This window comes from Rutidosis leptorrhynchoides, chromosome 5, assembly GCF_046630445.1.
Source record: "Rutidosis leptorrhynchoides isolate AG116_Rl617_1_P2 chromosome 5, CSIRO_AGI_Rlap_v1, whole genome shotgun sequence".
NCBI classification, from domain to species: Eukaryota; Viridiplantae; Streptophyta; class Magnoliopsida; order Asterales; family Asteraceae; genus Rutidosis; species Rutidosis leptorrhynchoides.
The window spans coordinates 374,420,486-374,448,301 of NC_092337.1; the positions used below are offsets into that span (position 1 = coordinate 374,420,486).

At 33.5% G+C, this 27,816-nt stretch overlaps 2 protein-coding genes across 3 annotated transcripts; both read right to left on the reverse strand.

Annotated features, from left to right (window-relative positions):
* Positions 1 to 355: 355 nt before the first annotated feature.
* LOC139849753 (kinesin-like protein KIN-1) lies at positions 356 to 6,439 on the reverse strand. The gene is made up of 15 exons (XM_071839379.1): positions 6,335 to 6,439; positions 6,137 to 6,239; positions 5,169 to 5,212; positions 4,349 to 4,378; positions 4,144 to 4,266; positions 4,018 to 4,043; positions 3,793 to 3,874; positions 3,426 to 3,467; positions 3,275 to 3,308; positions 3,087 to 3,162; positions 2,778 to 2,997; positions 2,412 to 2,503; positions 1,906 to 2,035; positions 1,260 to 1,454; positions 356 to 547 (listed from the first exon to the last, which is right to left on the reverse strand). The coding sequence occupies exons 1-15, from the start codon at positions 6,437 to 6,439 to the stop codon at positions 356 to 358; spliced, it is 1,494 nt and encodes a 497-aa protein (XP_071695480.1).
* Positions 6,440 to 9,415: 2,976 nt separating this feature from the next.
* Positions 9,416 to 14,258, reverse strand: LOC139847425 (protein RETARDED ROOT GROWTH, mitochondrial-like). 2 transcript variants are annotated; one of them, XM_071837096.1, is made up of 7 exons: positions 13,849 to 14,258; positions 13,150 to 13,261; positions 12,719 to 12,875; positions 10,642 to 10,790; positions 10,382 to 10,533; positions 10,006 to 10,120; positions 9,416 to 9,908 (listed from the first exon to the last, which is right to left on the reverse strand). In XM_071837096.1, the coding sequence occupies exons 1-7, from the start codon at positions 14,181 to 14,183 to the stop codon at positions 9,768 to 9,770; spliced, it is 1,161 nt and encodes a 386-aa protein (XP_071693197.1). In that variant the 5' UTR covers positions 14,184 to 14,258; the 3' UTR covers positions 9,416 to 9,767. The 2 variants fall into 2 exon arrangements, with proteins under 2 accessions (XP_071693197.1, XP_071693198.1); XM_071837097.1 differs by having other exon boundaries at positions 9,774 to 9,908; positions 10,006 to 10,128.
* Positions 14,259 to 27,816: the final 13,558 nt, after the last annotated feature.

The window sequence follows — 27,816 nt, forward strand, 5'->3', positions numbered from 1 at the left end:
TCGTAAAATTTTGCTCGTCTAGGGTTAGTACTCTCCATCGTTAATTTTGTGAATTGTGTTTCTCGAGGAAATTTTGTAAAAGTCCATCTTAATTAGCTGATTAAATGATTCAGTTTTCGAAAGTCATTCTGAACATGCGTATGGAACTTATGTCATCGAATCTCTACTCACGAACCATTTCAATATTACAAATACTATGCATATATTCGAAGAACGTCATAATGTGTATGAGGTAAATCTTGAAGAAAATACACGAATCCAGTAGCGTATGTATCATGTAGTAGTATCTATTACATACATGTATAGAGCTGATGAATAAGTTTCAACGCTTTGTAGACCGACTTTTTACCTGTTATTACATGTTAAACCCGATTGATATTATAATGATGATAGCCAGAACTGAACACATAAAGTAGAATCCCAGGTCCAGATAATCTTGTGATTTTCTCAATTTGGTCTTGAGTCCCCTGACCACACTCACCATGATCTCGTATTCCCCCTTCATCGATTGGTACTGGTTCATCAACATTTCCTTATCTCTTCTTAACTGTCATCATCCCAAAACAAAAATTAAAACTTGCAGTTTGTGTGAAGAATCACATCGAATATGACTCTGAAAACTGTCTTCAACTTATTCGAATGTGGCAATCGAGTTCTTCAACTACTAAATTGGTTAAGTTTATACATTAGAATCGCTTGCAGTTTATACAGGTTGATTATGTGAGCAATAACCTACATGTATCTTTTGTATCTAAATCCGTAAAAGTGATCTGAATTTTGACTTGTACATGAAACATATACTTTTTAACTAAAAAGTAGGATAATAACTATACCTGACAAACGGGCCAGGTTTAGTCGGTTTGGGTAACGGGTCAAAATGGTTTTGGGTTGAAATGGGTCATGGGTCAAATTTTAAACGGGGCCAAATGGGTCATGTTGAGTTGGTTGGGTAAAGGGTAGAAACGGGTCACGGTTCAGATGGGTCCAAGACCCATTGGACCTATCTCTATATATTGAGCTTTGGGTATTAATACCCATTGGACATGTTCCTTTATATTTTGTATAGGACCCAATAGGTTGGCGGGAAACCCATTAGACCTTTTTTTAAGTTGTAATTTACATTGCTAGGCCTAAGTTTTCTTTCAAGACCCAATTGACCCGAAAGCTTGACCCAATTGACCCAAATTCGAGAGTATGGGTCCCAATTGCCATGTATAATAATAACTTATTTCTTAAACTGTAATGACACCAGATGTTACCTCAACAACAGTCTTTACAATCTTATCTGTCGCCTCCTCCCATGCAGATATTGTTTCTGAGCTAAGTGTAATTCCATTTACAGAGCTTGAATTGACCTCCTGATCACTTGAAGTGGGATGAGTAGTAATAAGTCCTTCCAAAACAAACTCCTCCCTAATCATACTCACCGTCTCAGCATCTAACTTCTCTCCAAACTGCACAATTCCATGTCTACAACTTGGTATCACTTTAGCTATAATAAAGATATAATATATAATCATTGATCCCAAACCTAGAGGAAGTTATCACATTTCAGATGTTAACAGTAAAGACTATGATCATCAAGACATGAACCCTCATCAGCTGATATACTCAAGTTATGATTATCAAAAGGGTCGAATTGGTAGAAGAATAGTCTATAAGAAAACATGTCAAACGGGTCTAATAGCCGCCAAAAGTGTATTAATATTGTATAAAGCTTCTTAGATAATCTTATTCATAGATCAAGTTTATTGTTGAACAAATATAATATTTGTAATCATTTTTGTTACTTTTAAGTATTTACCATAACACTAAAATTTGGGTACAACTTGGTCACACTTTAGTTTAAAGTAACAATATGATATGGTGAATTAATAGTACATATTAATATTATTTACCCCGAACCTTTTTTAGGATTCTGTCACGTAGCACAGCTAATTTAAGCTTCACATCATTCATAGACAAAGCCTCCTGCTTCCTGTCAGACAGCTCTTCCTTGCAAACGACGCGCACTGATGCCTTTATATGCTTAGCTCTGCCAATTTATAATTTTCATAAACGCATACCATAAAAAAGGACTAGATGGAAACAATCAAGAACTTAAATAGAGATGTGGTTTCCTTTGAACCAAACTTTGTTATATCACCCGGTTGACCCAATAAAGATAAAAGACGATGCATATCAACTCACTGATAGATATGGAAACTCTAAATTTTATATATTTTCAGAAGTGTCACAGTTACAAATAAAGCCTGAGCTCACTTTTAGTACAATAATTACACTAACTCATCAAGCAATAAGAATATGCTCAAAAGTGTGCCTATTCATTTTTTTTATTTTTTAACAGAAAAAATAAAAGGAAACCACATTGGAGACAGAGACATTAAGGATGACATAGGTGATATACAGACCTTGCTCCAAATCGGAGAGTAGATATAGTCTCTGATGAATTGCAAAGACTTGGTGAGCAACAGCAAAGTAATGCAGTCTGGGAGCTTCCTCCCTGCATCCAAAATAGTACAGATTAACACCATAAGCTCAATGAGATGGAGCTAGAGGTGCCAATTTATACCCATTTGTTTTAGAATGTGTTTGGGTTGATTTTATCTCAATTTGGTTAAGTAAATAGTCAGCTAAAGGGGGAACAGATCCAACAACTTAAAAGTCAATAAATGATTGCTCTTAACACATACAAGCTCCTAAATCAAATTATTCATAGATTTAGGTCACTGTTGTGAAATAAATTTTAAAAGAATGAACTATAGTATAGTACTAACAAGAGCATCCTGAAGGATTCTAGTAAGCTTTGAATCACGATACGGGATGTGATTAGATTTGCCATGTGGACTTGAAGTCAAAGCATTAATGACATTTCCAAGTGCAGAAAGAGATTTGTTTATGGTTTTGGCTTCTTCAAGAACTCTCCCCTCGGCACCTGTTTTCTCAACCTTCTCAGATCCTGCTAAGTCTACAAGAACAACCTTACCACTGCTCACCCTGTTCATAACCCCATAGTAAATTAGTAATAGTAATTTCAGACGTATGATAGTAGAGTAATTTGTAATTGGTTAAGAGAGATATGAGACCTTTGGTCATTTTTTACTTCTTTCTGAATGGTAAATATGTACATGCAATGACTTCTACTGCTTGCCATGTTCATTTCTACACGAGTTAGCAAGTAAATCAAAAAATGAGTATAAAATTCTTGTTTTAGTTATTAAGCATATTAGTTAACTTAAAACAGGACAAGTAAAAGAAAGAGATGGAGGAATACGAGTCTCTCCAACTGCTCTGTTTGCTATTCCACTCTGCATTTACCAAAAGAGACAGAAGATACTTAATATCCACAACAACAACAACAAGATACTTAATATCCAGTTTTCTTATATAGTGTGTAGAGATATGTATAATAAATCTGATCTTACATTTAGGAACTTTGATGCTTCTTCACCATCTGATATCAAGATCTGTGAATAGGCAACTCAATTAATTTATACATCTTGACAGACCAATTACAAGGGAAACTTATTTTGGAAGTACTTTGAGATAAAAAAAGGCATAACTTAAAGTTATAGTCATAGTGATTGTGATCGAGATTTTTCCTTGAAAAGCTGCTCGATTCTAGTTCTGGTGGGGTGGATATTGAATACAATGATCATTTATTCTACATTAAGGTTGGCCCTATAAGTTGAAGGTTTTCTTATAGCTTATAAAGAAATAGTAGTGAGAAATATGAAAATGCCACCTGCTGATGGAAGAGGTCATTTCCATATGAAAGAGATTTAAACTTACTTCTGTTACTCCACACAGCAATATCCCTTGTCCTTTGTGCTCTTTCACCTGTATGTTGTCCTTTGACAGATCAAAAAGGTCCCTGCAGGAAACGTTCCCAGATACAATTATAAAAATACAGCTGATCTTTAATTTACAAACTACATGAAATAATAATTATGGAATTTATGTGTGTTTTAGTGAAGAAAAACACACAAGAGAGATAATTAGTTAACAGTTGCTAACCTTACTCGCTCCATATAAATCTCTACCTGCATGTGTCACATTATTAGAATCGCATGGAATAATAAAAATTGTAAGTGAATTATCACATTTTAATCCAAAAGGTTTCAAGAAAGAGTTATATTCTACCATTGACAGTTTAATTTTGTAAGCAGATGCTTCACGGCCGAGGTTTATAGCCTCAAAGAGTTCACCGACCACTCTAGGCAGTAATCCTTTCTTGCGGTTGTCTGTTTCCAGAATATTACCTCCCTGCTCAAAAAATCCAATAATTCACTTCTTTTTAAACAGGCGTTTTTAAAGCATTGCATATATATACTATAACATGCATCACCTCCATGGTATAAGTCTTCCCCGCTCCTGTCTGTTAATTTATAAACAAGAACTCATCAGTTTGATACTGCATCTAGAGGAATTTCCTTCTAAACTTAAACTGTAGGAAACAATATGTTTTTGTTCAGATCATGTAACTTTGTTGACTAACACAAAAACATATACAGAGTATTTTTTTTTTTTTTTTTTTTTTTTTAAAGCAAACTCACCCACCCACCTAATACTAACACGAATATATACACCACGAAATGTCCAAACCAGGACTCGAACCCTCAACCTCAAGGTTGTAAGAGTGACCTCGATACCGCCAAGCCATTGGCTCTTTGGTCATATACAAAGTATTTATCCAGTGAAAATCAGTGCTTGGACAAATAACATGAACTAAACGAATCTATATAACCTAATCACATAACTAACTAATTATAGATATAGAATCATGAACAGAAGTAGGTATGTTGGCTTCTCATCATCTACTCTTATCCTGCTTCCCTACATAGATTATTTAGCCATTTTCTAATTAAAGAATTTCCTAATTCTTCTTTGTTTCAGCGAGTTCTTTAAAGATATGATTAGATGTTAATAACTTTTTGTGACAAGAAATATTACAACATTTAACATTGACAAAAACTTGTTATGTATTCTAATTACATTTTATCAAAATTCTATCTGCATCTTAATACAACATTCAAAATTCCAAAAACATATCAAAATACAGAATTACCACTATTTCAAATTTCTACTTAAAGAAGATATTTCAAAATTCTATCTGCATCTTAATACATGGAGTAATTTATAAGTACAATAACTGATGCTATACGTACCTGTCCATATGTGATGATTGTACCATTAATTGCATTCAGAGCATCTGTTAAAGACAGATAAATACTCAGATTAGGATTTGAGATGAAGAAATTACTCATGTAGGCTCCAACAATAAGTTACAGTCATCAATATGTGATGATTGTACCATTAATTGCATTCAGAGCATCTGTTAAAGAGCAGAGGCGGATTTAGTGTAGTAGGGGGGGGGGGGGGGGGGGGGCGCCCGCCCCCGGTGGATTTCGAAATTTTAGTGCAAATTTTTTTCGGTTTTTCGATTTCGCCCCCGGTGGAATTTTTTTTTTGCCCCAAATCCTTCATATTTTGCAGCAAAACCTCCATATTTTGCCCCAAAATCTTCGTATTTTGCTCAAAAACCTCTATATTTTGCCCCAAAACCTCTATATTTTGTCAAAAAAAAATATCCACACGTTTTAAAAAAAATTCGCCCCCGGTGAAAATTTTTCCTGGATCCGCCACTGTTAAAGAGAGATAAATATTTAGACCGAGAACTGAGATGAAGACATTACTCATCTAGTCTCCAACAATAAGTTACATTCATCAATATGTTCAATCTATACTGGCATGTAAAGATAACTTAAAACGAAAAGTAATAGGTAATCTAGGAAGCAACATGAAGATTTAGCTCCAATTTAATTTTAAGTACAACAGTTACAGAAATTTAATTGAGGATTTACAGATTATTCACGAAACTAGCCAAAATAGACCATTAAAACACGAATAAAAGCATAGGACACCTCTAACAAAACCTCCGATCAGGTTAGGACTGTAGATCACACAAATTACAGATTTAACAAAACCTAAAATCAAAATACGAGCGATCTAAGAGTAACATGAAGATTTCGCACCAAATTAAACCTAATCTCGATGTTTACTTACACAGGAACATATAAGCTAAATAAAATCACACAAAATAGAGCGCTAAAACACGCAGATCAGTACACGATACCTCTAACAATTGGAGCAGCCAAAAAATCGTAGACGTCAGCTTGTGCGGAATCTTCATAGAACACTTTATCGAAATTAAACACATATTGTTCATCTTTTTCATCCTGTAATATATGAAAATTAAAATGAAATGTTGATAGTAAATACAGACGGAATTGAGTTGCGAATGACTACAGGAGTGTGATCGTTAACAGATAACCTTGAGAGTAAAACTCTGAGAATCCGAGCGTGTAATGCATATAGATTCACCGTTTTCTTTTGAATTTAGAGGCCTGAATCTCGCGCACACGCAAATGTTCGCCATTATTAGAATTTAATTTTTGATCGGAGGGTTTCTTACTGTTTAAATCAAATTCCGTACTGCCTTTATAGTTCCCGCCTTACGTTATCATTTTCCGGATTTTGGTGTGGTCGGGTCGGGTTAGTCTGATCCCAAGGATCCCAACCCGAAAATTTTTTATAAATAAAAGGTTTAAAGTTATGGTATTCCAGGAAAAAGTAGTAGGGAGCAAGGTTGCAAAATTCGCTATTCGGGGATTAATCGGTCGGGACTTTCGAAAGATTAATCGGTAATTCGGGAATTAATCGGGGATTTATCGGATTGTACTGTATACATTTAAATATTAAATTTTAAAAGTTATATGTATAAATATAGATAAAAACCATAAATATAAAAATAAACTTTAACATAATTGTCTAAAATATTCATTTTGCTCAAAAATTATAAAGTTATAGTTTAAATTCATGTAAAAATGTTAACTATTTTTGACTTTGACCGACTTTGATTACCTAATTCGATTTTGACTCATCAATTGACGTTGACCATTTAATTAAACGGATTTTCAGAAATCGGAACGGATTGCTCTTAGAAATGATTAATTGGGAATTAATCGGCGAGTAATCGGGTTTTTACAACACTGGTAGGGAGTAATCTTTGGGGTGGCAGGGGTGGGCAGTGGCCCCTCCAAAAAAATATCTCTTAGTATAAATTTTATTTTCTGGGATCTAAAATATAAATATTTTATATAATAGCCCCTCCAAGATTTTAGAATTTTTCTTAATAATTTTTTTAAATGATTTTGGCCCTCCCACTAAAGTCATTCAAGATCCGTCTCTGAGGGAGTATAAGGATTTTTTTTTAAACAACAATTTTGACATCGAATCCTCTTATTTGTCAATCACACACCCGTTAGGAAGAAACTCCTCGCATCCATCGCGCAAAGCGTACCCAGAATGCTTTAGGTTAACTGCTTGGCCCACACAGAGTGAAGGATACCGGAGGCACAACCTTGAAGAAAACTCCCCCTCAGAAGATTTGAACCTGCATATATTTTTTCAAGGATATGGACCCAGAACCAACTGATATTTTTTAACAATCAACCAATAGTTCGATAGTAGAGTATAAGGAATTTTTAAATAAGCTGTCATTAAAATTTTGATGGAATTATCTTAATTTGCACATGTATTCTTGATAAGACAATTATTAAATTAGGATTTCAACAAATATTCCTAATAATTTTGTATCATTTTCGTCCTGATTTTCCATATTTGCCCCTAGATTTGATTATTTAAAGTGACAAGATAAAGGGTATAATTGAAAGAATTATATGTAGGGTGTGTTTGGCACAACAGCTTATGGGAGCTTATGAGAGTTTATGGGAGCTTGAGCTTATGTTTTTAATAAACTCCAAATAACAAGTTTTGTTTGGTAGACATAACAAGTAGAGCTTATGAAAATCATAAGCTCTAGAAAAATAAGCTACTTCTAGTAGCTTATGAAAAAAAATAGAGCTTATGAATTGAAAAATATACTCCAGCTAGTTTACCAAGCACTTCTAAAAATAATAAGCTCCAACTACCATCTTTTAAAAATAAGCTCCAGCTCCAGCTCTAATCCATAAGCTCCAGCTCCAGCTAATTTCATCCAAACACACCCGTAATATTTAATCTTATATGTAATAATATTCTTATCATATGCCTTTCAGGCACACAATTATATTGATCAAGTATGGTTATTTAAAGAAAACGATAATGTACAAAATAATTATGCATATCTCAATGACATAAAAACAATTATTAAAATTGTCATTAAAATATTCCTAACTAAAATTATTAATTGTTATACCTACTTTTTATTAATAAAAATAGTGCAGTAATTAATTACTATCTTCGTCCCAGTTCAATTGTCCTGTTTTCACTATTGAGGTTTTTTCTTTTCAACTTTGACTTTAAATATATTTATTTGTATTATATATTATTCTATGAAGTTTATATCAATGGATTGGTTTTTTAGTGTATTTTTACACGTATAATGATCGTCAAGTATTATATGACATACAAAAAGTAATTTAAAGTCAAAGTTGAAAAGAAAAGACCTCTAAAGTCAAAATAAGACAATTGAACTAGGACGGAAGGAGTCATTTTGTTTGGACATCAGTTTGGGATCACCCAGGGGGACTAAACGACCCACGTGTTCAGCTCCCGTAGTTGCATACCCTCTCCCAACTATCCCACACTAAGCGAAAGGCAACCTAGGTGGATACTTCAGGTCAGGGATAATATTGAGTGCAATGTTGCAACCCAGCGAAGACGGAAGGAGTATTTAGCTTTCATTTTTTGAATTAAGGGCTATTATTATTATTATTGTTTATAATGATTATAATTTTTTTTTTTTTGGACACCAGTTAGTTGGCGATCACCTAGGAGGACTTACCACCCACGCGATCGACTCCCGCAGTTGCTATAACCGCCCCAACTGCGTGCCGAGGAGGAAACCCGCACCAATCCAATACGGAGCATGGATGGTACCCCCCCCCCCCCCCCCCCCCCCCCCCCCAAGGCATGAGCTTGCATTCAATTTGAGCGAGTGCTAGTCAACCAGGCGATCCAACTGTAACCGAGTGCGAGCGAACCAAGTCTTTCTCCAAGTTTTGTGTGAATTCATGATATCATTCTTTTAAATTGCATGCTAGTTCACACGGTCGTGGCTTGTAAAATGTGTCACGACCTTGTTCAATAAGTTCAGATCACGTTTTGTTCAAAATCAATTCAAACAACTGAGTTCGAACCAATTGTTCTAATTCAGTTCAAATAAAGTGAGTTCGGATCAATTGTTGTTTTGTACATTTTGAAAGGATATCCAAACACTTATTTCTAAACCTATTTGACAAATACTTGATCTGCTATCTGTACATTTTGAAGATGAAACAATCTTTTGAGTGTAACTAACCAAAAACATCCACTATATATATTTAAAAAAAAATAAAAAAATCTTCTGGACCAACAATTATAATAGGGGGATTACATCAGAGTTTATGTTAAGTTTTAACATGTTAAGGTTTAATGGCACAACTCACAACTGTTACCAAGTCAAAATTTAACAACCTGACCACACTTGTGTAAGTGCAAGTTGATATAGTGTTGACTTCAACATATACAAAGACACCATACACATCATCTAATATAGCATTCTCTTACCATATTAGTAAAAATAAAAATAAAAAAATGGCAATATTGTCATTTCCCATTCTTTGGGATAAAATCAGTGTTTGTTTTCCTATTCCGTTCTATGTTCTACTTGAAAAGGGAGAAGCACCTCTAACTTGATCCATCTTTATCAATACATCCATCCTTCATATTACGACTATACTTGTTTCCCGCACAATTTCATATATTCCTATAATGTTCTCGATACTCAGCAACACTATGATGCACCATTCCAAGAGATCCGATTTCCGGTTTTGTAGGGCTTCTTGCAGAAAATGAATATTATGCTGTAAAATAAATAAACACTACAGATAAGTAGAGAGTAATAGTAACACTAAACACGTTAAATTAACTAATACCAGTGACAAACTGAAAAAAAGTTACCTCCACAAACTTCAGTTTATAATCAAGATTCCCAAAGCGCTGAGTGACTTCATATTCTTCACGAAGGTACTCATATATTTGAGCATATTTTGCCTCTCTCCATGCAATCTCTGATCTGAATTACTAAAAGAAAATTATATATTTTCTGTGAATAGATAAAAAAAAGATATAGGTACTTTACGTGCACACATCAATTTTCGATAATATAGTAGGGAGTTTTTTGGTAGAAGGTAGTTAAGACACCAGTTCTATTTATTATTATTTTTTTTTAAACAACAGTTTGGGATCACCCAGGGGGACGAAACCACCCACGCGCTCATCTCCCGTAGTTGCATTCAATAGTTTGCTTTGAAAGTGAAAGAAAAAAAAAAATTACCTGTCAAAAATTCCTACTTTAAGAATGACGTCAGCAAGATTTGAATTAGCCTTTCCAACAAGCTGAAAAAGCTTCTTCCTTTCCATGGTAAATGTGCCGGTTTTCTCCATTACACGATTGATATCCGTAAATTCTTCAACCATGCCATCAACCTTTGTAAAAAAAAAAAAAAAAAACGTAGACGTGTAAGATAAAGTGTGTACACAAATTCAATTTGAACATACGATGAAAATGTTAGAAGATAAAAAGGTAATACACACCTGTGAAACAAAATAATCCAATGCGATACTTTGGCCAAGCACACTACTAATGATACGAATACTATCAATATCTAGTTTTTTCAAAACGATGTAATCTGGGCCACCCTGCATGTCCTCACTCAACAATGGCTTCTCCTTGACGACATAATCTGTTTACTCAATCACACACCTTTTTAAAGACAATAGACATTATGGAGGGAAACATATGAAATTGACAAGAATTAAACCATATTATTTGCAAAAAATTATACCCACTTCGTCATAAGTTTTATAAAACAGTGATTGATTAATACTTGTTTAGAATTAAAAAGAAAACAGAGAAGCAATTTAATTTAAAAACTAAGTGATATTAGTTTAGCAGCTATTGATATCCATTACTATATCTTATGGTACTATATTACTTGGTCATGGGACTTATACATCAATTGTCATTATATACTTATCACAATAATGCATTAGTGGGACCATCAAGGTGTGCTTTTAAGGTTGACATACATAAAGAAAGCTTTATGACACTGTGGAAAGCAAAGGTAAACTGGAATGATGTTTGTAAAGCAAAAAGAAAAGGTGGTTTGAGGTTGAAGAAGCTTCATGAGTGGAATATTATATTGCTCTAATGTCAAGACATGTAAGGAATTTGGCAACAAAATAAAGACTCAATGTGGGTAGTGGTATTCTCATATATGTGTGTGTGTGTGTGTGTGTGTGTGTGTTTCCATTGAGTTGGTCCTACATTATGGGACTACAGAGTTGTGTGTGTGTGTGTGTGTGTGTGTGTGTGAAATGGTATTAAATGAGTCTGTCCAAGGGTGTTCTAGAATACCATATAGGGTTTTGGAGGGGGAGATGATATGGTTTTGGAGGGGGAGATGATATAAGGTGGAGATGGTTAGTTGTGTCAAACTGACTGTATACCATATTTTTATGTTTTGAAAATATGTCATGTGTTTTCTATATATTCTGGTTTATAAAACCTTTTCATAAACTAGAATGGTCAAAATTGAAAAAGTCAAATGGTAACAATTGTTAGGAAAGAAAGGAGAAATTGGTCAATGTGCAGAAGGAGTATTGCAGTATAATCTTATTTAATAAAGGGGAAATAAGGATGGAAAAAATGTTCACTTTATTCCTTATGCTGTTAGTTTGACTTCTGTTAGTCAAACTGATAAATCAAGTAATGGGTAATTTGTGATATCTGATCCAGATAGGCTTGAGAATATTTATATATATTGGAAGTTTATGGTTAAACATTGCCTTGGTTGATTCTATATGCGTATATGTATGCTTGCTGCTGTTGGAAGGAAGTGGACGACAAGTTTGACTGTTCTTGAATATTGAAAAATAGTCATTAAAGGAGAGTTGCAGGATATATCTATCTATGAATTGCTACAAACAAACTGATTTTAATCAGGATGCAATTTTGGAGGGTTTTAAGTATGCGGTCTGGAAAAAGGAAATGGATTGTGTGTAGTATAACCAATTTTTTGTTTGCTTTAATCTTGAAATGCTAGTAGTAGTATATGCAATGAGCTTTATAGTTGTGATATTTTTCGTATTTTGATAAGTTTTGTCACACAATAGGCAATTTTGTTTCAAAGTTTGGAAGGTGCACTAAATAACTTCTCTCTAGCTCTTTGTATATAGTTTTCTTTGATTTATAAAATTTTGTCGGTATCATCCCTTTACCAAAAATAAATAAATATATATATATATATATATATATATATATATATATATATATATATATATATATATATATATATATATATATAAAATAGTCCAGCAGTAGTATTAGGTGGTTTAATTAAATTTTTTTTTTCTAACCAATGTATTTAAAGGCTATTTAAGGTGACATGCCTCTGTTTTTGCCTAAGAGGAAGGGTGAAAAAAGGGGATCGACCGATTGAACCACACTTTTCATTATGCTAGGAATGATTGTATATCAGATAATCTAACATTTAAAATTTAAAATTAACATAAAAGTAGACATAATATGATGTTATAAAGCATGATTACGTTTCTTTTTTTTAAAGACAAAAGAAATAGTAGTAGTATTTCTAGGAGAAAGTTAACTAACCATCTTTTCTTGTGTCTTGAGAACGAATTACTCCAGAAGCATGTCTTCGTATTATGTCAAGGTATGACTCTACTTCATGATCCTCCATGTTAAGCAACACGGCAGATCCATACTGAAACACCACCATGTAGCTATCACGGCTACTGTTTTCTTCACCCTGCAACAAATATACCTCATTCACATTTATCTTTCAGTTACATTATCCTGTTTACTTTCCACTTAATGATAGTTTTGTACAACTCTTAATTCAGTCAGTAAAATTGTAAAATTGTTGTTTTTTTGTCACTTAATCTGAAAAATGGTATGTTTGTAGGAGACATAGAAACAGAGACCCCTCCACCCCTCCACGAACAGAGGCATAAGGAAACAACACTCAATACAAAACAAAAGTAAACAACCCCTAGACAACACGAAGTAGCACATGTTTATACCGTATAATCAGAACTATGATTGCAAAATCTGAGAGCAATATGGTTGGTTGATCGAGAGGTAGGACGAACAACATGGCTTGACATCTCAGTTTGCAAGCCCTTCAAATCGACACTGTCAAAACCATATATCTGAGAAACTAAACCAAGAAAGCAAGAAGTAAAAACATGCAAAAGCACACACATTGATCACCAACAAACCATAAACAACAGTTAACTAGTGCATCCAAGAGATAACATTAAAAGTTCAACATTCATTGCCCAATAAAGGTTAATTAGCTATTAGCTATACATAGGAAGGAGCTCTAGTGAGATCCGGACAAATCATTTCGTACAAGCAGATAAATAAAACTTAAAGGCTTATATATCAAGGGCATTGCTACTAAATTCCACATACGCAAATTAGATGTGCGTCTTAATGTTGAACATTGACTGGTTCATAGTATTCTTGCTTCCTAATTTAATCACTCCTATGTCTATATATAGTATATTACAATCACTTTATATTATATATTACAAGTGTATTACAACTAAAAAAGTAAGGTCATTCATATTGTAATAGCTCTTCTTACATAGCTTAATGCATCTCTTCAAGTCTGCAAATAAAAAAATGCTTACTTTGGCATTTTATCAAACACTTTGCAAGCACTGTAACAAATAGTCATGATACATACATATATATATATATACACACACGTGTACCTGGTACATAGAAAGATGGCTTTCATAGAAACCTTGGTGACCTCATCAATATCATCGTCCATAAACATTTCTTCTGTATATTTATTATGTTCATCATCATAATCATAATTAGTATTACCAACAAGATCAAAAATATGGTTTGCTGCATATGGGTAAGAAGAGAATGGTCTAAAGTTACATACGGTTATGAAAGAATTGGGTGATTGATTGGTGGGTATTAAAAGAGGATTATTAGTAATAAATCGGCGGTAAGCAATATTAGGTTGAATTCGAGATATTGAATCGGCAGCGAATCTTGATATTAATAGCGAGGTTAACCTCCATCTTCCCCCCATTCGCTGATAATATCGATTGATGACGATGGAATTACTTTACTGATTTCGTCATTTTGTGTATGTTCGTGCAAGTGTTTCTGCTTTTGATGAATGCCGGCAAATATGGGATTTGTTCATCGTTTGTGTTATTGTGTTCACTGATCGTATCACCGGCCCACACCCAATTGGGCTTATATCATGTTCTTACTTCACACGTGTATATTATCACCAAAAAGCCCATTTTTATTACCTTTCTTGCGTGAGAGCCAAAAAAATTAAAAAATTGCCAATTTTCACTCGCAAGGAGCAAGGTGCCTTGCTCTCTTGCGCCTTGCGTCCTTGCGACTTGCGTCCTTGCGACCTTGGTTTCACATGGGAGCAAGGAGCAAGGTGCCTCTTGCTCCCTTGCTTCCACCTGGGAGCAAGGACGCAAGGTGCCTCTTGCTCCCTTGCTTCCACCTGAGAGCAAGGTGCATCTTGCTCCCTTGCTTCCACCTGGGATCAAGGACGCAAGGTGCCTCTTGCTCCCTTGCTTCCACCTGCGAGCAAGAGGCACCTTGCGTCCTTGCTTTCAGGTGGAAGCAAAGGAGCCAGATGCACCTTGCGTCCTTGCTTCCACCTGGGAGCAAGGGAGCAAGGTGCCTTGCTCCTTGCTCCCATGTGAAACCAAGGTCGCAAGGACGCAAGGTGCAAGGGAGCAAGGCACCTTGCTCCTTGCGAGGGCAAATTGGCAATTTTTTTTTTTTTTTTGGCTCTCACGCAAGAAAGGTAAAAAAAATGGGTTTTTTGGTGATAATCCCATTTTTTAACAAAATACTGAAATGACCCGTAAAATCACGAGTTTGTTTAAACGAAACAGTTTAAAAATACTACCTCCGTCTCATTCCAATAGTCCACAGACAAAAAACACGCAGTTTTAGGAAATCCCACTAACTTCATTTCTCCACCAATAAAATATCTCCTCTCTCCAAATCCATCAATGAAATATCTTCTTTTCTTTCTATTTATGGAAGTGGACTATCAGAATGGGACAGCCCAAAATAAAATAATGACCTATTGGAATGAGACGGAGGTAGTATGTTTTAGGTATTAAGAGAATGTAAATGTTAAAGTCATTTAGTTTAATGACCCGTGGATAAGAAATTTGTCATTGTTTTTACAAATATATTGACGTACTTAACTTGGTCAGAATAAATAAACTATATATATATATATATATATATATATATATATATATATATATATATATATATATATATATATATATATATATATATATATATATATATATATGCCTACATTACAACCTTTTATTGAGACATGCATTTTGCATACATATGTAACGTAATTAATATCGTAAAAAACACTCATATTTGAATAATAATAATATAATAATTATAATTATAATTATAATAATTATAATAAAGTTTGTTTAAAAATTGAATATTTATATTTTTAATAATAATTATTAGTAATAACAAATGTCTCTTGATAAATTATTAAAAATTAAAATACAATTATTATATGAAGGTTGTACAATATGCTTCAAAATTTGTACACGTGTTTATGAGGTGATTTGTAAAAGATTGTACAAATGGTGATGTGATTGTTTTATCATAAGGTTGTACATAATGTTTCAAATAGTGTACATTTGATCATGATGGTGTTTTATCATAAGATTGTACATAATGCTTCATATATTATAAATTAACATGTTAATATTTTTTTTTTACTAACTACAATTAATTATTTCAATCAGATCATCATAAAGGCTTAGAATTTTTTTCTTTATTTATGATTTTTTTAAGCTTAGATAATCCTTATTTATGATATCATTAAGTAGATTTAATTTAATTGTAAAAATAATTTTATTTATGGCATCACCTACATGCCCTCACAATTTTTCTTTTTTCTTTTTGATTTTTTTATATAAAGAAAAAAGTTAATTATTTCATCATCATTTTAGAATTTTAATAGAACTTATAGATTACTGTACCATTTTAAATTGATTTTCTTTTCTTATACATAGGATGTGTTTGGCACAACTGAGTTTCAGCTTATTTTTTATAAGTATTTGACAAAGTAGCTGGAGCTGTAAGTTTATTTTGTAGTAAATTGAGTAAAGATGATTATAAAATTAATTAATTTTTAAAAAAAAAAATTAATTAATGGCATATAATTATATAAAAGTTACTTATGTAATTTCTTACTTTGTCACCTAAACAATGTTACTAGCTTGGGCTTATGAAAAAATAAGTTTAGTGTTGAACCATTACTTTGTTGTACCCTATTATAACTACACATTTTTTATTGTCATCCCACCGTATTACTAGACCTTGTGACGACACAATGAATGGTAAATAACTTGTTCCAGTGGGCGTAATTAAGCTTTGCGAGATCAAGCTTGATGGGTATGAGATGGGTGACCGAAGTCGCAGTGTAAATTTTATCATATTTGGAAGCTGACATGCTAGGAAGAAGGGGATAGAAATCAGGTCAGAAAAGATGAAGAAGGAGAGGTTAGTAGTGGCAGATTAGGGTTGGAGGGAAGAAGAAACGTTTTTAATTTGGAAGGAGAGCGTATTTTCTGATACCATATTGGAGTGGAAATAATGCGCATGATTATTGAATACCACAGATACAATATACATCAACATATAGGGCTAAGCCCTAACATAATAACCTGCTCGGCAAAGTCGTACGGGTTTATGAAACCATGTGTTATAGCTCGAATCCGCAATCAATCCTATTTCCGATAGGAGCAGTTGACAATCGAATCCAACTTTTTCTAGAATTTTCATATCCGTAATAGTGTGGAAAAAATAAAGATGGCTAGTAGAATTTAGAGATAAAATTCTCTCGTAACCATTAAACACTTAAATGTACGGAGTATGTAATATTCTCTTTAAATTATATCAGTAACACTTATTACACAACTATATTGTAGTTTTATTCATGTCAAGGTTAATAAGATAATTTCACATCATTCAAATAATTCGTTCAATATGATTATCAAACAGATTATCGTCATTTATATGCAACTTTTTCAAAACCTTTAAATTATTCGAACTATTCAGTGCTTAATTATTCAGTTTTATCAAAGGCAACATATAACTTAATGTAGGCATAAAATAATTTGTTAAATATAACCCTTAGCCGACAAAACTTAGAAGAACCTGTCAACAAAAACAAAGTATTCAGCTTTAAAATATTCAAGTATTCAGCTTTATTATGTTTAATTCTCTAATGTTTAATAGTTGTATGAACTATGAGGGTTAAAACCAGATACTTTTTGGATTTTTTCACGTGGGTATTAATGGGCTCAATTTGAATTCAAGCCCTTCGGAAAATGTTGTGTTCAGGTGTGAATGTAATGATGGGGAACTTAGGCAGGAGATTGTGGCGCTTGTAAGGTAATGATTGATAATGATTGGTAAATAGCTCGGTGGTTTGTTTTCATCATAAGAAAAGAAATTTGCATCGCTTAAATAAGCATGGTTTGTTTAGTATGTCCTCGAGAAAAACATTTAAAAGGTAAAAAATGTCTTGATAACTGATAAATGTACCTAGTATGAAAGAGCTAACCTCGTTAATTTTATGAATAAATTGGATGCGGACGATGTTGAAGTCGATTTTTCATCATCCAGTTGGGACACACAGAAGATTGTGGTTGGGGTTGTGATTGGCAATTGCTGCGTATTGGCGCATTGTTATTTCGTATAATGTTATTCGGGGATTAGCTCACCTTCACTTTGTTTTGTCTTTTTTTTTTTTTTTTTTTTTTGGTTTTGATTGGATAATAACGGTTATCTAAAGACTGATCTTCGTTTAGTTTTCTTTTCCGTGGTGTGATGACCCGGAAATTTTTGAACAAATTTAAACTTTAATCTTTATATTATTCCGACACGATAAGCAAAGTTTGTTAAGTTGAATCTCAAAAATTTTATACTATGTTCATACATTCATTTAACCTCGACCAAATTCCAATGATTCACGAACCATTATATGAACGGACATGATTATATATGTATATGTGTATATATTATAACTTGAAAACGTTAACAAAGTATTAGACGTATAATACTTTACACGAACGTATTTGTTTCGATATAGGTTTAATATAATTATCAACGGAATTAAAAGATAATATCAAATGATTGATTTATTAGATACATTGTATGATCGTGAGTCTCTATTGAGAGGTCCACTTTGATTTAGGAAACCTTTCCTTTTTAACGATATTCGGAATAAATGGTAAAGTGACCTACAAGTAAGAACAAATATGTCAATTAACGATTACTGGACAAAGGTTAGTAGAGATTAACTTTCAATACAATGATTGTCTCGTGTCTCTTGATAAAGTTAATTATTTAGTTTTCTTAATATTGAAAACGTTTTACGATATAGATGAAACCTTTTAAAGAATAATTTTGAATATAACTAATTCTGGAAAAACTAAATTATATTTATTCGATTTAGTTCAAATATATGAAAGCGTTCTTTGAAATAATAGATTTTTAATTATTATAACGTTTCGATAAAAAGATGTGAATGTAATTAGTTTTAGAGAACTATAGTTATTCGATTTAGTATGGACACGTTTTTCGATATAATTAAATTTGATTGTTAAAATCTTTTTATGGATTTTCAATGATATGAAAATGAAAATAAAGATAAAATAAAGATTTCTAATGAGCACTAAAAGACTACAACATTTCATCTCAAGATTTCAAGTTAAAATGATGGAAATCACTAAACCTGCGCACTTGCACGAGAAAAATCATAACTAAATCATACTGACTCGAAAAAGGGTGATTCCGGTGTCCAGACGTCCGTAACTCAAAAATCTACAACTTTCGTGAAGACACCATACGCGGAACGTGTACCTATCTACGCGAAACGCGTAATGTTTGTCGACATAAAAAGTTTGTCGACATAAAAAGTGATGGCGGCTTACCTTTTTATTATTATTATATTATATATTATATTATTATATTATTATTTTACATATATATATATATATATATATATATATATATATATATATATATATATATATATATATATATATATATATATATATATATATATATATATATATGAACGAAGTACTTATTAGGAACTAAAAAAAAAACACTCACACACTCACATAAATAAATCACTCTGTATATTTTCTAGCTTAAAATTTTAAATTAGTAGTATGGTACTGTAACAAGTGATACACGGGTATTTTTATTCGGGTTACAAACCGATTATAACTAAGGAAACTATGAGTTATTGCCAAGGAGGTTATGGGCAATATTCGGGGATATATTTATGAATCAAACCTAGTGTTTATCATCTCCGTTACGTCTACGTACTTTCCTACAATATTGAATCTCAATATTGATATGTTGAGATCTACGGTTAATTTTGCATTCCGAATTTCGGTCACTTTTTGGTGAATGACCTTATGTGCTGCTAAGGTGAGTTTCATAAGATCCCTTTTACTCTCTACATTTTTGGGCTGAGAATACATGCAAATGCTTTATTAACAAATATACAATATTTATATGTGTGAGTTTCATAAGATCCCTTTTACTCTCTACATTTTTGGGCTGAGAATACATGCAAATGCTTTATTAACAAATATACAATATTTATATGTGTGAGTTTCATATGATCCCTTTTACTCAATATATTTTTGGGCTGAGAATACATGCGACTGTTTATAAATACTGAAAATACTAGATTTATATGCGTGAGTTTCATTGCTCCCTTTTTAATTGCTTTTGCAATATATATTTTTGGGCTGAGAATACATGCACTTTATTTTAAACACAATGGATACAAGTACATACTAAATTCTACACTGAGTTTGAACCGAAAATCCCTTAGCTTTGGTAACTAGTAACTGCCGGTTATAAGAACTGGTGGGCGCGAGTAGTAGTATATGGATCCATAGGGCTTGATATCCCCGTCCGAGCTAGAGCACTAGCCTTTTAACGGACGTATGCTATTTGAGAAGCGTACACATTGGTTTGCGTGTACTATTAAGATGATTATACAAAGGGTACAAATTATTAAACATTAAGTTTAGTTACCAGGGTGCTCAATCTTGTAGAATATTTTGATAAACGTTTCTGGATGAAACAACTGAAAACTTGTGATTCACCTTTATAAACAGATTATGCATAACACTAAAACTATGAACTCACCAACCTTTGTGTTGACACTTGTTAGCATGTTTATTCTCAGGTTCCCTAGAAGTCTTCCGCTGTTTGCTTATATGATAGACAAGCTATGTGCATGGAGTCTTACATGGCATATTTTTCAAGAAAACGTTGCATTCACCAAATCATCACCATGTATCTTATTTTGACTTCATTGTCAACGGAAGTACTGTTGTAAACTATTATTTACGGTGATTGTCTATATGTAGAAATCATCAGATGTCGAAAACCTTTAATTTAAATATTCATATATGGTGTGCCTTTTCAAAAGAATGCAATGTTTACAAAACGTATCATATAGAGGTCAAATACCTCGCAATGAAATCAATGAATGACGTGTTCGTCCATATGGATTTGGAGCGATCGTCACAGTTGGTATCAGAGCGTTGGTTCTAGCGAACCAGGTCTTGCATGAATGTGTCTAACTGATAGTTGTTAAGATGCATTCGTAAGTCTGGACTTCGACTGTGTTTGCATGTCAAAAGTTTTGCTTATCATTTCTTGTCGGAAATTACCTGCTTATCATTCCTAGTCTAGACACGTCTTACTGCATTTATTGCATAAATAGTGTATAGACAAAAATTCATATCTTAGCGTATCTGTTACTGTAAACTTTTTCTGACATCTTTCGAAAATTTCTCCGTGATTTATGGAATTTGGTATTATATATACATATGTAAATTATGTATCGAAGAATACCAAACTAAATTCTATAATCTAATTCATATCAAAAATCATCTCCCTAATTATACAAGATGGATCCCGTATCTAGTTCAAATTCCTTAAACTCCGACAGCTATTCCGATATGGATATTCACCTGAATTCCGAAGATAGTGTAACCGGAATGGATCAACCAATTAGCCATCATCTATTCTGGATGAATTGGGGATGGGTTCGTAGTCTACTTAATCATTGGAGACCAGAAGAAGGTGATCCCTTCCATCCACCACATTGTTCTCTTGGCGAAGAACCTGAAGCACTTACCGGCGAACCTGTTCGAGACACCATTTTCTCTCTCATTTCCAGAGTATCTCGTCATGAAAATATACTATCTCAAATTCTGGATCTTATTCATCCACTCGTCCGAACCGCCAATCATCCCGGTGTAGTAGAAGAAGTCAACGAGCTTCGCGCTCGGGTAGTGGCTTTGGAGAATATGGTGCAAAGGTTACAAGCACCAGCAGCATCACCGGCATCAACACTACCACCGACAACAACACCAACAGTACCATTACCACCACCAACAACATCCGCATTGCAAACCTCAACTTCACAATCTGTTCCACGAGCATCAACGTCATACGCACCGTAGTTACCAAGAAATACCCGCAACAATAACCGATGAAGTATTAACTCATTTTCCCTGAAGAAATTTTATGTATATTTAATATATATGAATTTTGAAATCAAAATAAATCTTTTCGTACTAAGCTATTACGTGTGAATCTTAACTGGTAGGTACTACCCGGTTAGTTCATATTACTAATATGCAATGATGTACATCCTTCCTTAACACCTTAACCATCGTTAACTACAATCTCTGTTTCAATCTAATGAATTTCATTTCATAATAAACCAAGTGTATTATTCAATTACATAATTGATTTTACATTTTTATTTTCGATGTACTCGAAACTATCCAGAAAACATCATATGTGCCTTGTAAGGTTCACAAGAATTTCACGAACATCAACATCCTTCAGCAAGGAATATCAATAAGAATAAATAATGAAGTATTGATTTCATTAACGAAATAATCCGCAAAGATTAAGTAATCTTTAATATTTTAGAGATTATTCATTTCTAATTCCAGCCAAAAATCAAATGAGCTTAATATGATATTAACTCATTAAATCTGTATTACATCTGAAGAAAATATACATACATATATTTTCATAAAAACGGTAATAATAATTCTTTTGTACAAAGTATTAATTGTGAAATCTTTAACGGGTAGGTAATACTCGGGAAATATATAAGTTCACAATTAATATGTTATACTGTACATTCTTCAACTTTGATTCAAAAATTATTAACTATGCTCACAGCGATATACAATCGTTTCCATACAAATTCAATTACATATTCTGATATTGACGGATCAGAATCCAAGCCAAGATTTAACGGGTGACATCATTCTTAGATCTCTACATCTTTCAAAGCTATACTTTGACTTCAAAAAAATGTGAAAGATCCTTTAGCATTGTTATTACCGAAAATAATCTTGCAATCCCTTTTCAAAGTATTCAGTTTTATCACACTTTCAACCAGTCAACTTCGACTTTTCAGATTACCCTTATTATAACCTTGACATATACATTTTTGTTACTGGGGAACCTTTCATGTTTCACCACATTAGCAGTAAATTTACCAACAACTTTATTAATCCTTGACCTTTCGAAAAATTCTTATACTCATTGAAACCCTATCATGTACTCATTCACATCTTGTAACAATAATTGCCATACCAACCACCGGGAATTAGCAATCAGTATTTTGAATCTCGCAGCATTTTCTACGACAACAGTTATATATAGATAATATCTATCTTCTCGACTTACATACTTCGAATGTGAAGTTTCTGAAAAACATCCCAAACTATGAACTAGTTCTCTGAAATTAGAAAAATGCTGATGAAGCAGCAAAAACTGTAAACGACCTTAACAGTCAAAAGTTTGATGATAAAGAATAGTATGGTGGTAAAGCTGAGAAAAAGAGAAGGTTTGAAACTGGAAAACGGATTGAGCAGACCATGAAGGAGGCTGTGGACAAATCACAAAGACGAAATCTACCTTCAAAGAATACAAATGATTCGGTGTATGCTGAAATCCTTAGCAAATACCTTGTTCCTTACTCTAAAACCCTTGCGGACAATATTATTCATCATCCTCTGATCTTAAATGTTCTAAGATATTATCATATCTTTCATTATAAATATCTTTGTTGTTTCTGAAGATATCTTCACAACTATTGTTATCCGAAATCATTTACTTCTTCGCGCTATCTGTGTAAAATCATAAAAGAAACTATTTTAGTTTCTAAATTCTGAAACCTTCGAGTTTAAAATATGAATGTGTTTGAAGTAGTGTTGGGAACTAAAGCATGAGTTAGTATAATATAATGACACTTGATCAACGTGATTATATTACAGTAAGTCATGTTGAGTTTCTAATGGAACGTGATAAAGGTTCACAGATCACACCCTGATGTGCGAAATCGTGTCTATTATTTATCTTATGGAAAATACCGGTTTTAAAGATTGCTACACACTAACGGGCAGTGTACCCGATCGTGTAGTAGTATAGATAATGGTAAAATCCGTGTATCGTTCCAAGGACAGTATATCAGTCAAACTAGAAGTAGCAACTATATTATGATTAACTAAGTTAATTAAAGTAAAAAGTACAAGTTTTATGTTTTGTGGCTGTTTTAACGATTTAGCCAAATCAAAGAAGGTTAAATGTAAAAACAATATTTTTAGTCTTTTGATTTATAAGATGCAAATAAATGCAAATAAAGCAATAAAGATAGTTTTGAATTAAATCAAAGAGATGAAATGTTCATCTAGATATTTTACCCTCGGTATTGGATGTAAATTAGATATTAAGCCCTGATTGAATAATTATGTGTGTAGTTATCTAATAGGTTTTACTAAGAGTTCTCTCGGATAAACACTCAAATACAATAACAAGCTCAAGGGTTCCCTTTTCACTATAGTTCTTGTATTTGTAATTAAATAACTATAAGCATGCTAATCACCTAAATCGACTCGCCAAGAGTTCTCTTTAGCAAGTACTCAAACTAGAATTACTAAGCGAGGGTTCCCTATAACTTAGACCTTTTCGTTTGTGACTAGTTGATCAACAAGATTAAAGACTTGAATAACAATTGCCTTTGCGTTCGCTCTACACAATTCATTCCTATTTTGTCTAACCGTTTTAATCTAGTTTACCCCCTTGGTCCGGTTTAGCAAACAATCAATCTAAGACAAGTTGATTGTAAATCAATATGATACATTAACAAGAGTTCTCTTTATCAACAACATATCAATTAACTAGATACAAATGGTTCTAACAACAATAAGCATGGTTCTCTATTCAAGCTTCAATCTAACACACATAATACATTCAATCAATAAGATTACATCCAATACCTTGGTTATTAATCTAGACAAACATTAATGAAACTAGCCAATAATCATTGTAACAGACAACAATTCACTCAAATTATAAACTGAAATCATTTCTGAGAACAAGTATATAACCTACAAGAACAAGAGTTCTTGGATGAAGAAGATGTTGATGGATGATGCTTTGATCTTTGGCCTCTTCAAAGAGGATGGAATTCTCCAAGATGCTCCTGAAAATCGTCTCTAAACTTCTCTGTACGTAACTCTAATGAAACAGTCCCAAAAACTGACATTTTAAGGTGGAGAAATTAGGTAAAAAGCAGAAAGTTCGGTCACACCTACTTTGGGACGGCGTCCCAAAAGGCAGGACGGCGTCCCATTTAACTGTCCAGGACGGCGTCCCAATCCACCAAAACGGCGTCCCGTTTCTCAATCCAGGACGGCGTCCCACAGCCCAAGACGGCGTCCCAGGTGGGTTATAAGCACTGTTTCGTTTTCTTTTCAATATTACTTCATTTGAACGAACTCTCACATATCGGAGGCTTTGTTATATCATTTTAAAGCGCTATCTTGATACTAACTCGTATCGGGATCAACCGATGTCATAAATCATCGAAATTCTTTGCAAACTACTCTTCCGATACAAATTCGCGCATCTTGACATATCCCTTGTAGATCATCTTCATTATCTTCGAATATAGAGTATTTTTAGTGATATTGCGATAGATATATATGATGTAATTGAGCAATATCAAAACACCCCACACTTAAACCTTGCTTGTCCTCAAGCAATTCTTTCGTTACAAAGTAGAACACTATCAATCATAATCACACAATATAGATTACAAACATTACATGAATTACTCGAAACACACGAAACACACACGTTGATATGAAAACACAATTCACACTATATGAAACGCACGCTTTAAGTAACACACTCACGCTATATACACTATGGAAACACATGCTTTAAGTATAGTATACTTTTATTGAAATCACACGCACGCTTTATACACAATGGAAACACACACACACATTTTTGGGAGATTAGAGCCAAGTATCCGAAAAATTTGATCCTAGGGAAATCAGGACCTTGATGAAAACGTTTTATGGTTTTGAAAATATCATACTAGTTTTTAAATACTAGACACGTTTTCCGATTTTGTCGGATTTTTAAATTTTTGAAAAATGAGTGCGGGTTTCCCGCTATTGGTCAAGCCAATCCCTCCCACGGTACCTAACATTACAAGATGTCGGTAGAAAATAATGTGCTTAGGAGGATACACATCACATCCGGATATCATTGACAATTATGAGGTAATCATCTAATCCGTTAAGTCAATCATAAAGATTGAATTTTATCAGGCTTAAAAGCTGATATATTACCTTTCCGGAGGTTATCCACTGGGAATCTGATCAATCACTGATAATTTGTGTATCATGGTGCGCTTCCCATTTGGCTAGCAAATCTTCCTCATTGAGATAAGCTTTGACTACCAGTTTCCCTGTTTGATGTTGAGGCCTGGTAGATTTCCAGTCGATTTTAGCAATGACTTTTCAAGACTTTTCGTCACCCTACAACTGGTCTGGACTACAACTTTTGAAATAAATCAGCAAGTGTGTCGTTCGGGAGACTTGACTCCCTTTAGGATGGAATAGATACATCCTATTGGTCATAAGAGGTGGTCGGACGCAACATTGTCCTTGTTAGGAGAAACAATGAGGATCGTCCTTAAGGTTTTCGATCTGGCGCGAGATCCGGTTTCCGACCACGCTATACAATCACCGCTCTCTCACGGTTTACACTCGTTTTGGTACAAGTGACCTACTCGTTAGCTTACTAAACTAGTAGGATTTTCATTCAAATAATTGAATGATGGAGCAACTTCAAAGACTATTAATAATTTAAAATGCAAAACAACATTTGTTTTCTAATTTTTAAGACCATAATGTGTATAAAATGTTTTTTTTTTTTTTTTTTTTTTTTTTTTTTTTTTTTTTTTTTTCGGGCTTTTAATCGTTTTTAAGGCTGCTTGAAAATTTTTAAAAAAATTTTATATAAGCTTATAATCAATTAAATTTATAAAATATCTTTAAAAATTTATATTTATGATGGAAATTCGGTTGTTAAACCTGATCTTAATCCGTCTATAAATTTTAAAATCAATTTTATAAAATTTAACCTTTTATAAGTTATTTTGCCTTTAACGCCTTATTTTTAGTAAAACGAGTTCCCGATAAATTTCTACTCCCCACCCCACACTTGAGATCATGCAAGGCCCTCATTGCATGAAATCAGAAAAAGGTTTAAATTTAGAGGGCAAAGTGATAGGGTGATTGTAGAAATTTCCAATTTTTAACCTGTAAATCGTGGAACAAGTAGACGGATGCCGCTGAACTTACTGCCAGCATAAGAACATCATCTAGTCCGCGATTATCATTATACACACATCATAATATCAAATGTCGCTGAACTTAATGCTAGTCTTGGAAGTTCAATCATGCTGCAAAAAATAAACAAACCACACAAAGCATATAAAAATAACGGTGTTTATTCAACCACATCCGTTTAATCAAACCACACATTAGTATAATTATTACAAACCATAAATGTATCCAAATACATCACACAAATAAAATAGTCTCAAACCAATAGTACAAAATGATCAAATAGGCACGCAGGCCTAGTTACCGTATGGAAAGAAATAATTACCCGAACCATCGCGGTACGGGTGCCCATGTGGATACTCTCTCTCAAATCTTTCCCGAGCTTCCTGCATCGCAGCTGAGGAGTTATAAATCGGATGAGGTGGAGGTGGGTGTTCCGGATCCGTGTAATACTGTGGCGTCAGACGTGTGGTACCGTAGTACTGTTCAGGGTTAGAATAAAATAGCTCAGAGTTATGGTTATTCCAATCAATACCATAACTCATCCATCCCTGATCGTGCACTTGAGCAATCTGTCGTTGCTCCATTCTTTCCTGACTATCCCGCATTTGTTGGTTGTGTGTCCTTTGTTCATTCGGGCTCAATCGCATGTTGTTGACACTACCAACTAAACTATCCCAATTCTCTTGGGACGGTTGCCACGGAACCTGCAAATTAACATTAGTTTGGGCCTCCATTTCAGCCTCCTCTTCCTGCTCCTGTTCCTGTTGAACACCACTGCCACTCGCGCCACCTGCACCGGCTGCCACAAAGGGGACCAAATGCCCATTTGCGTCTTTCATAAGGATTTCGGCATTAATATAAAAAACCTTTTTCAAAGGTTTCATTATACTCGGTAATTCCTGTAATCTGTCGAAATCA

Bases quoted from the DNA above. Each gene is read 5' to 3' on its own strand.
- LOC139849753 (XM_071839379.1), bottom strand. From the start codon at position 6,439: ATGGCGAACATTTGCGTGTGCGCGAGATTCAGGCCTCTAAATTCAAAA. The intron at 4,044-4,143 runs GTAGAATATAAC...TGACACATGCAG, and splicing joins ACAAAATTAAACTGTCAATG to GTAGAGATTTATATGGAGCG. The intron at 2,036-2,411 runs GTCTGTATATCA...ATAAATTGGCAG, and splicing joins ACTCTCCGATTTGGAGCAAG to AGCTAAGCATATAAAGGCAT.
- LOC139847425 (XM_071837096.1), bottom strand. From the start codon at position 14,183: ATGGGGGGAAGATGGAGGTTAACCTCGCTATTAATATCAAGATTCGCT. The intron at 13,262-13,848 runs GTACACGTGTGT...TGGTTTTGACAG, and splicing joins GCCATCTTTCTATGTACCAG to TGTCGATTTGAAGGGCTTGC. The intron at 9,909-10,005 runs GTAACTTTTTTT...TTTATTTTACAG, and splicing joins ATAAACTGAAGTTTGTGGAG to CATAATATTCATTTTCTGCA.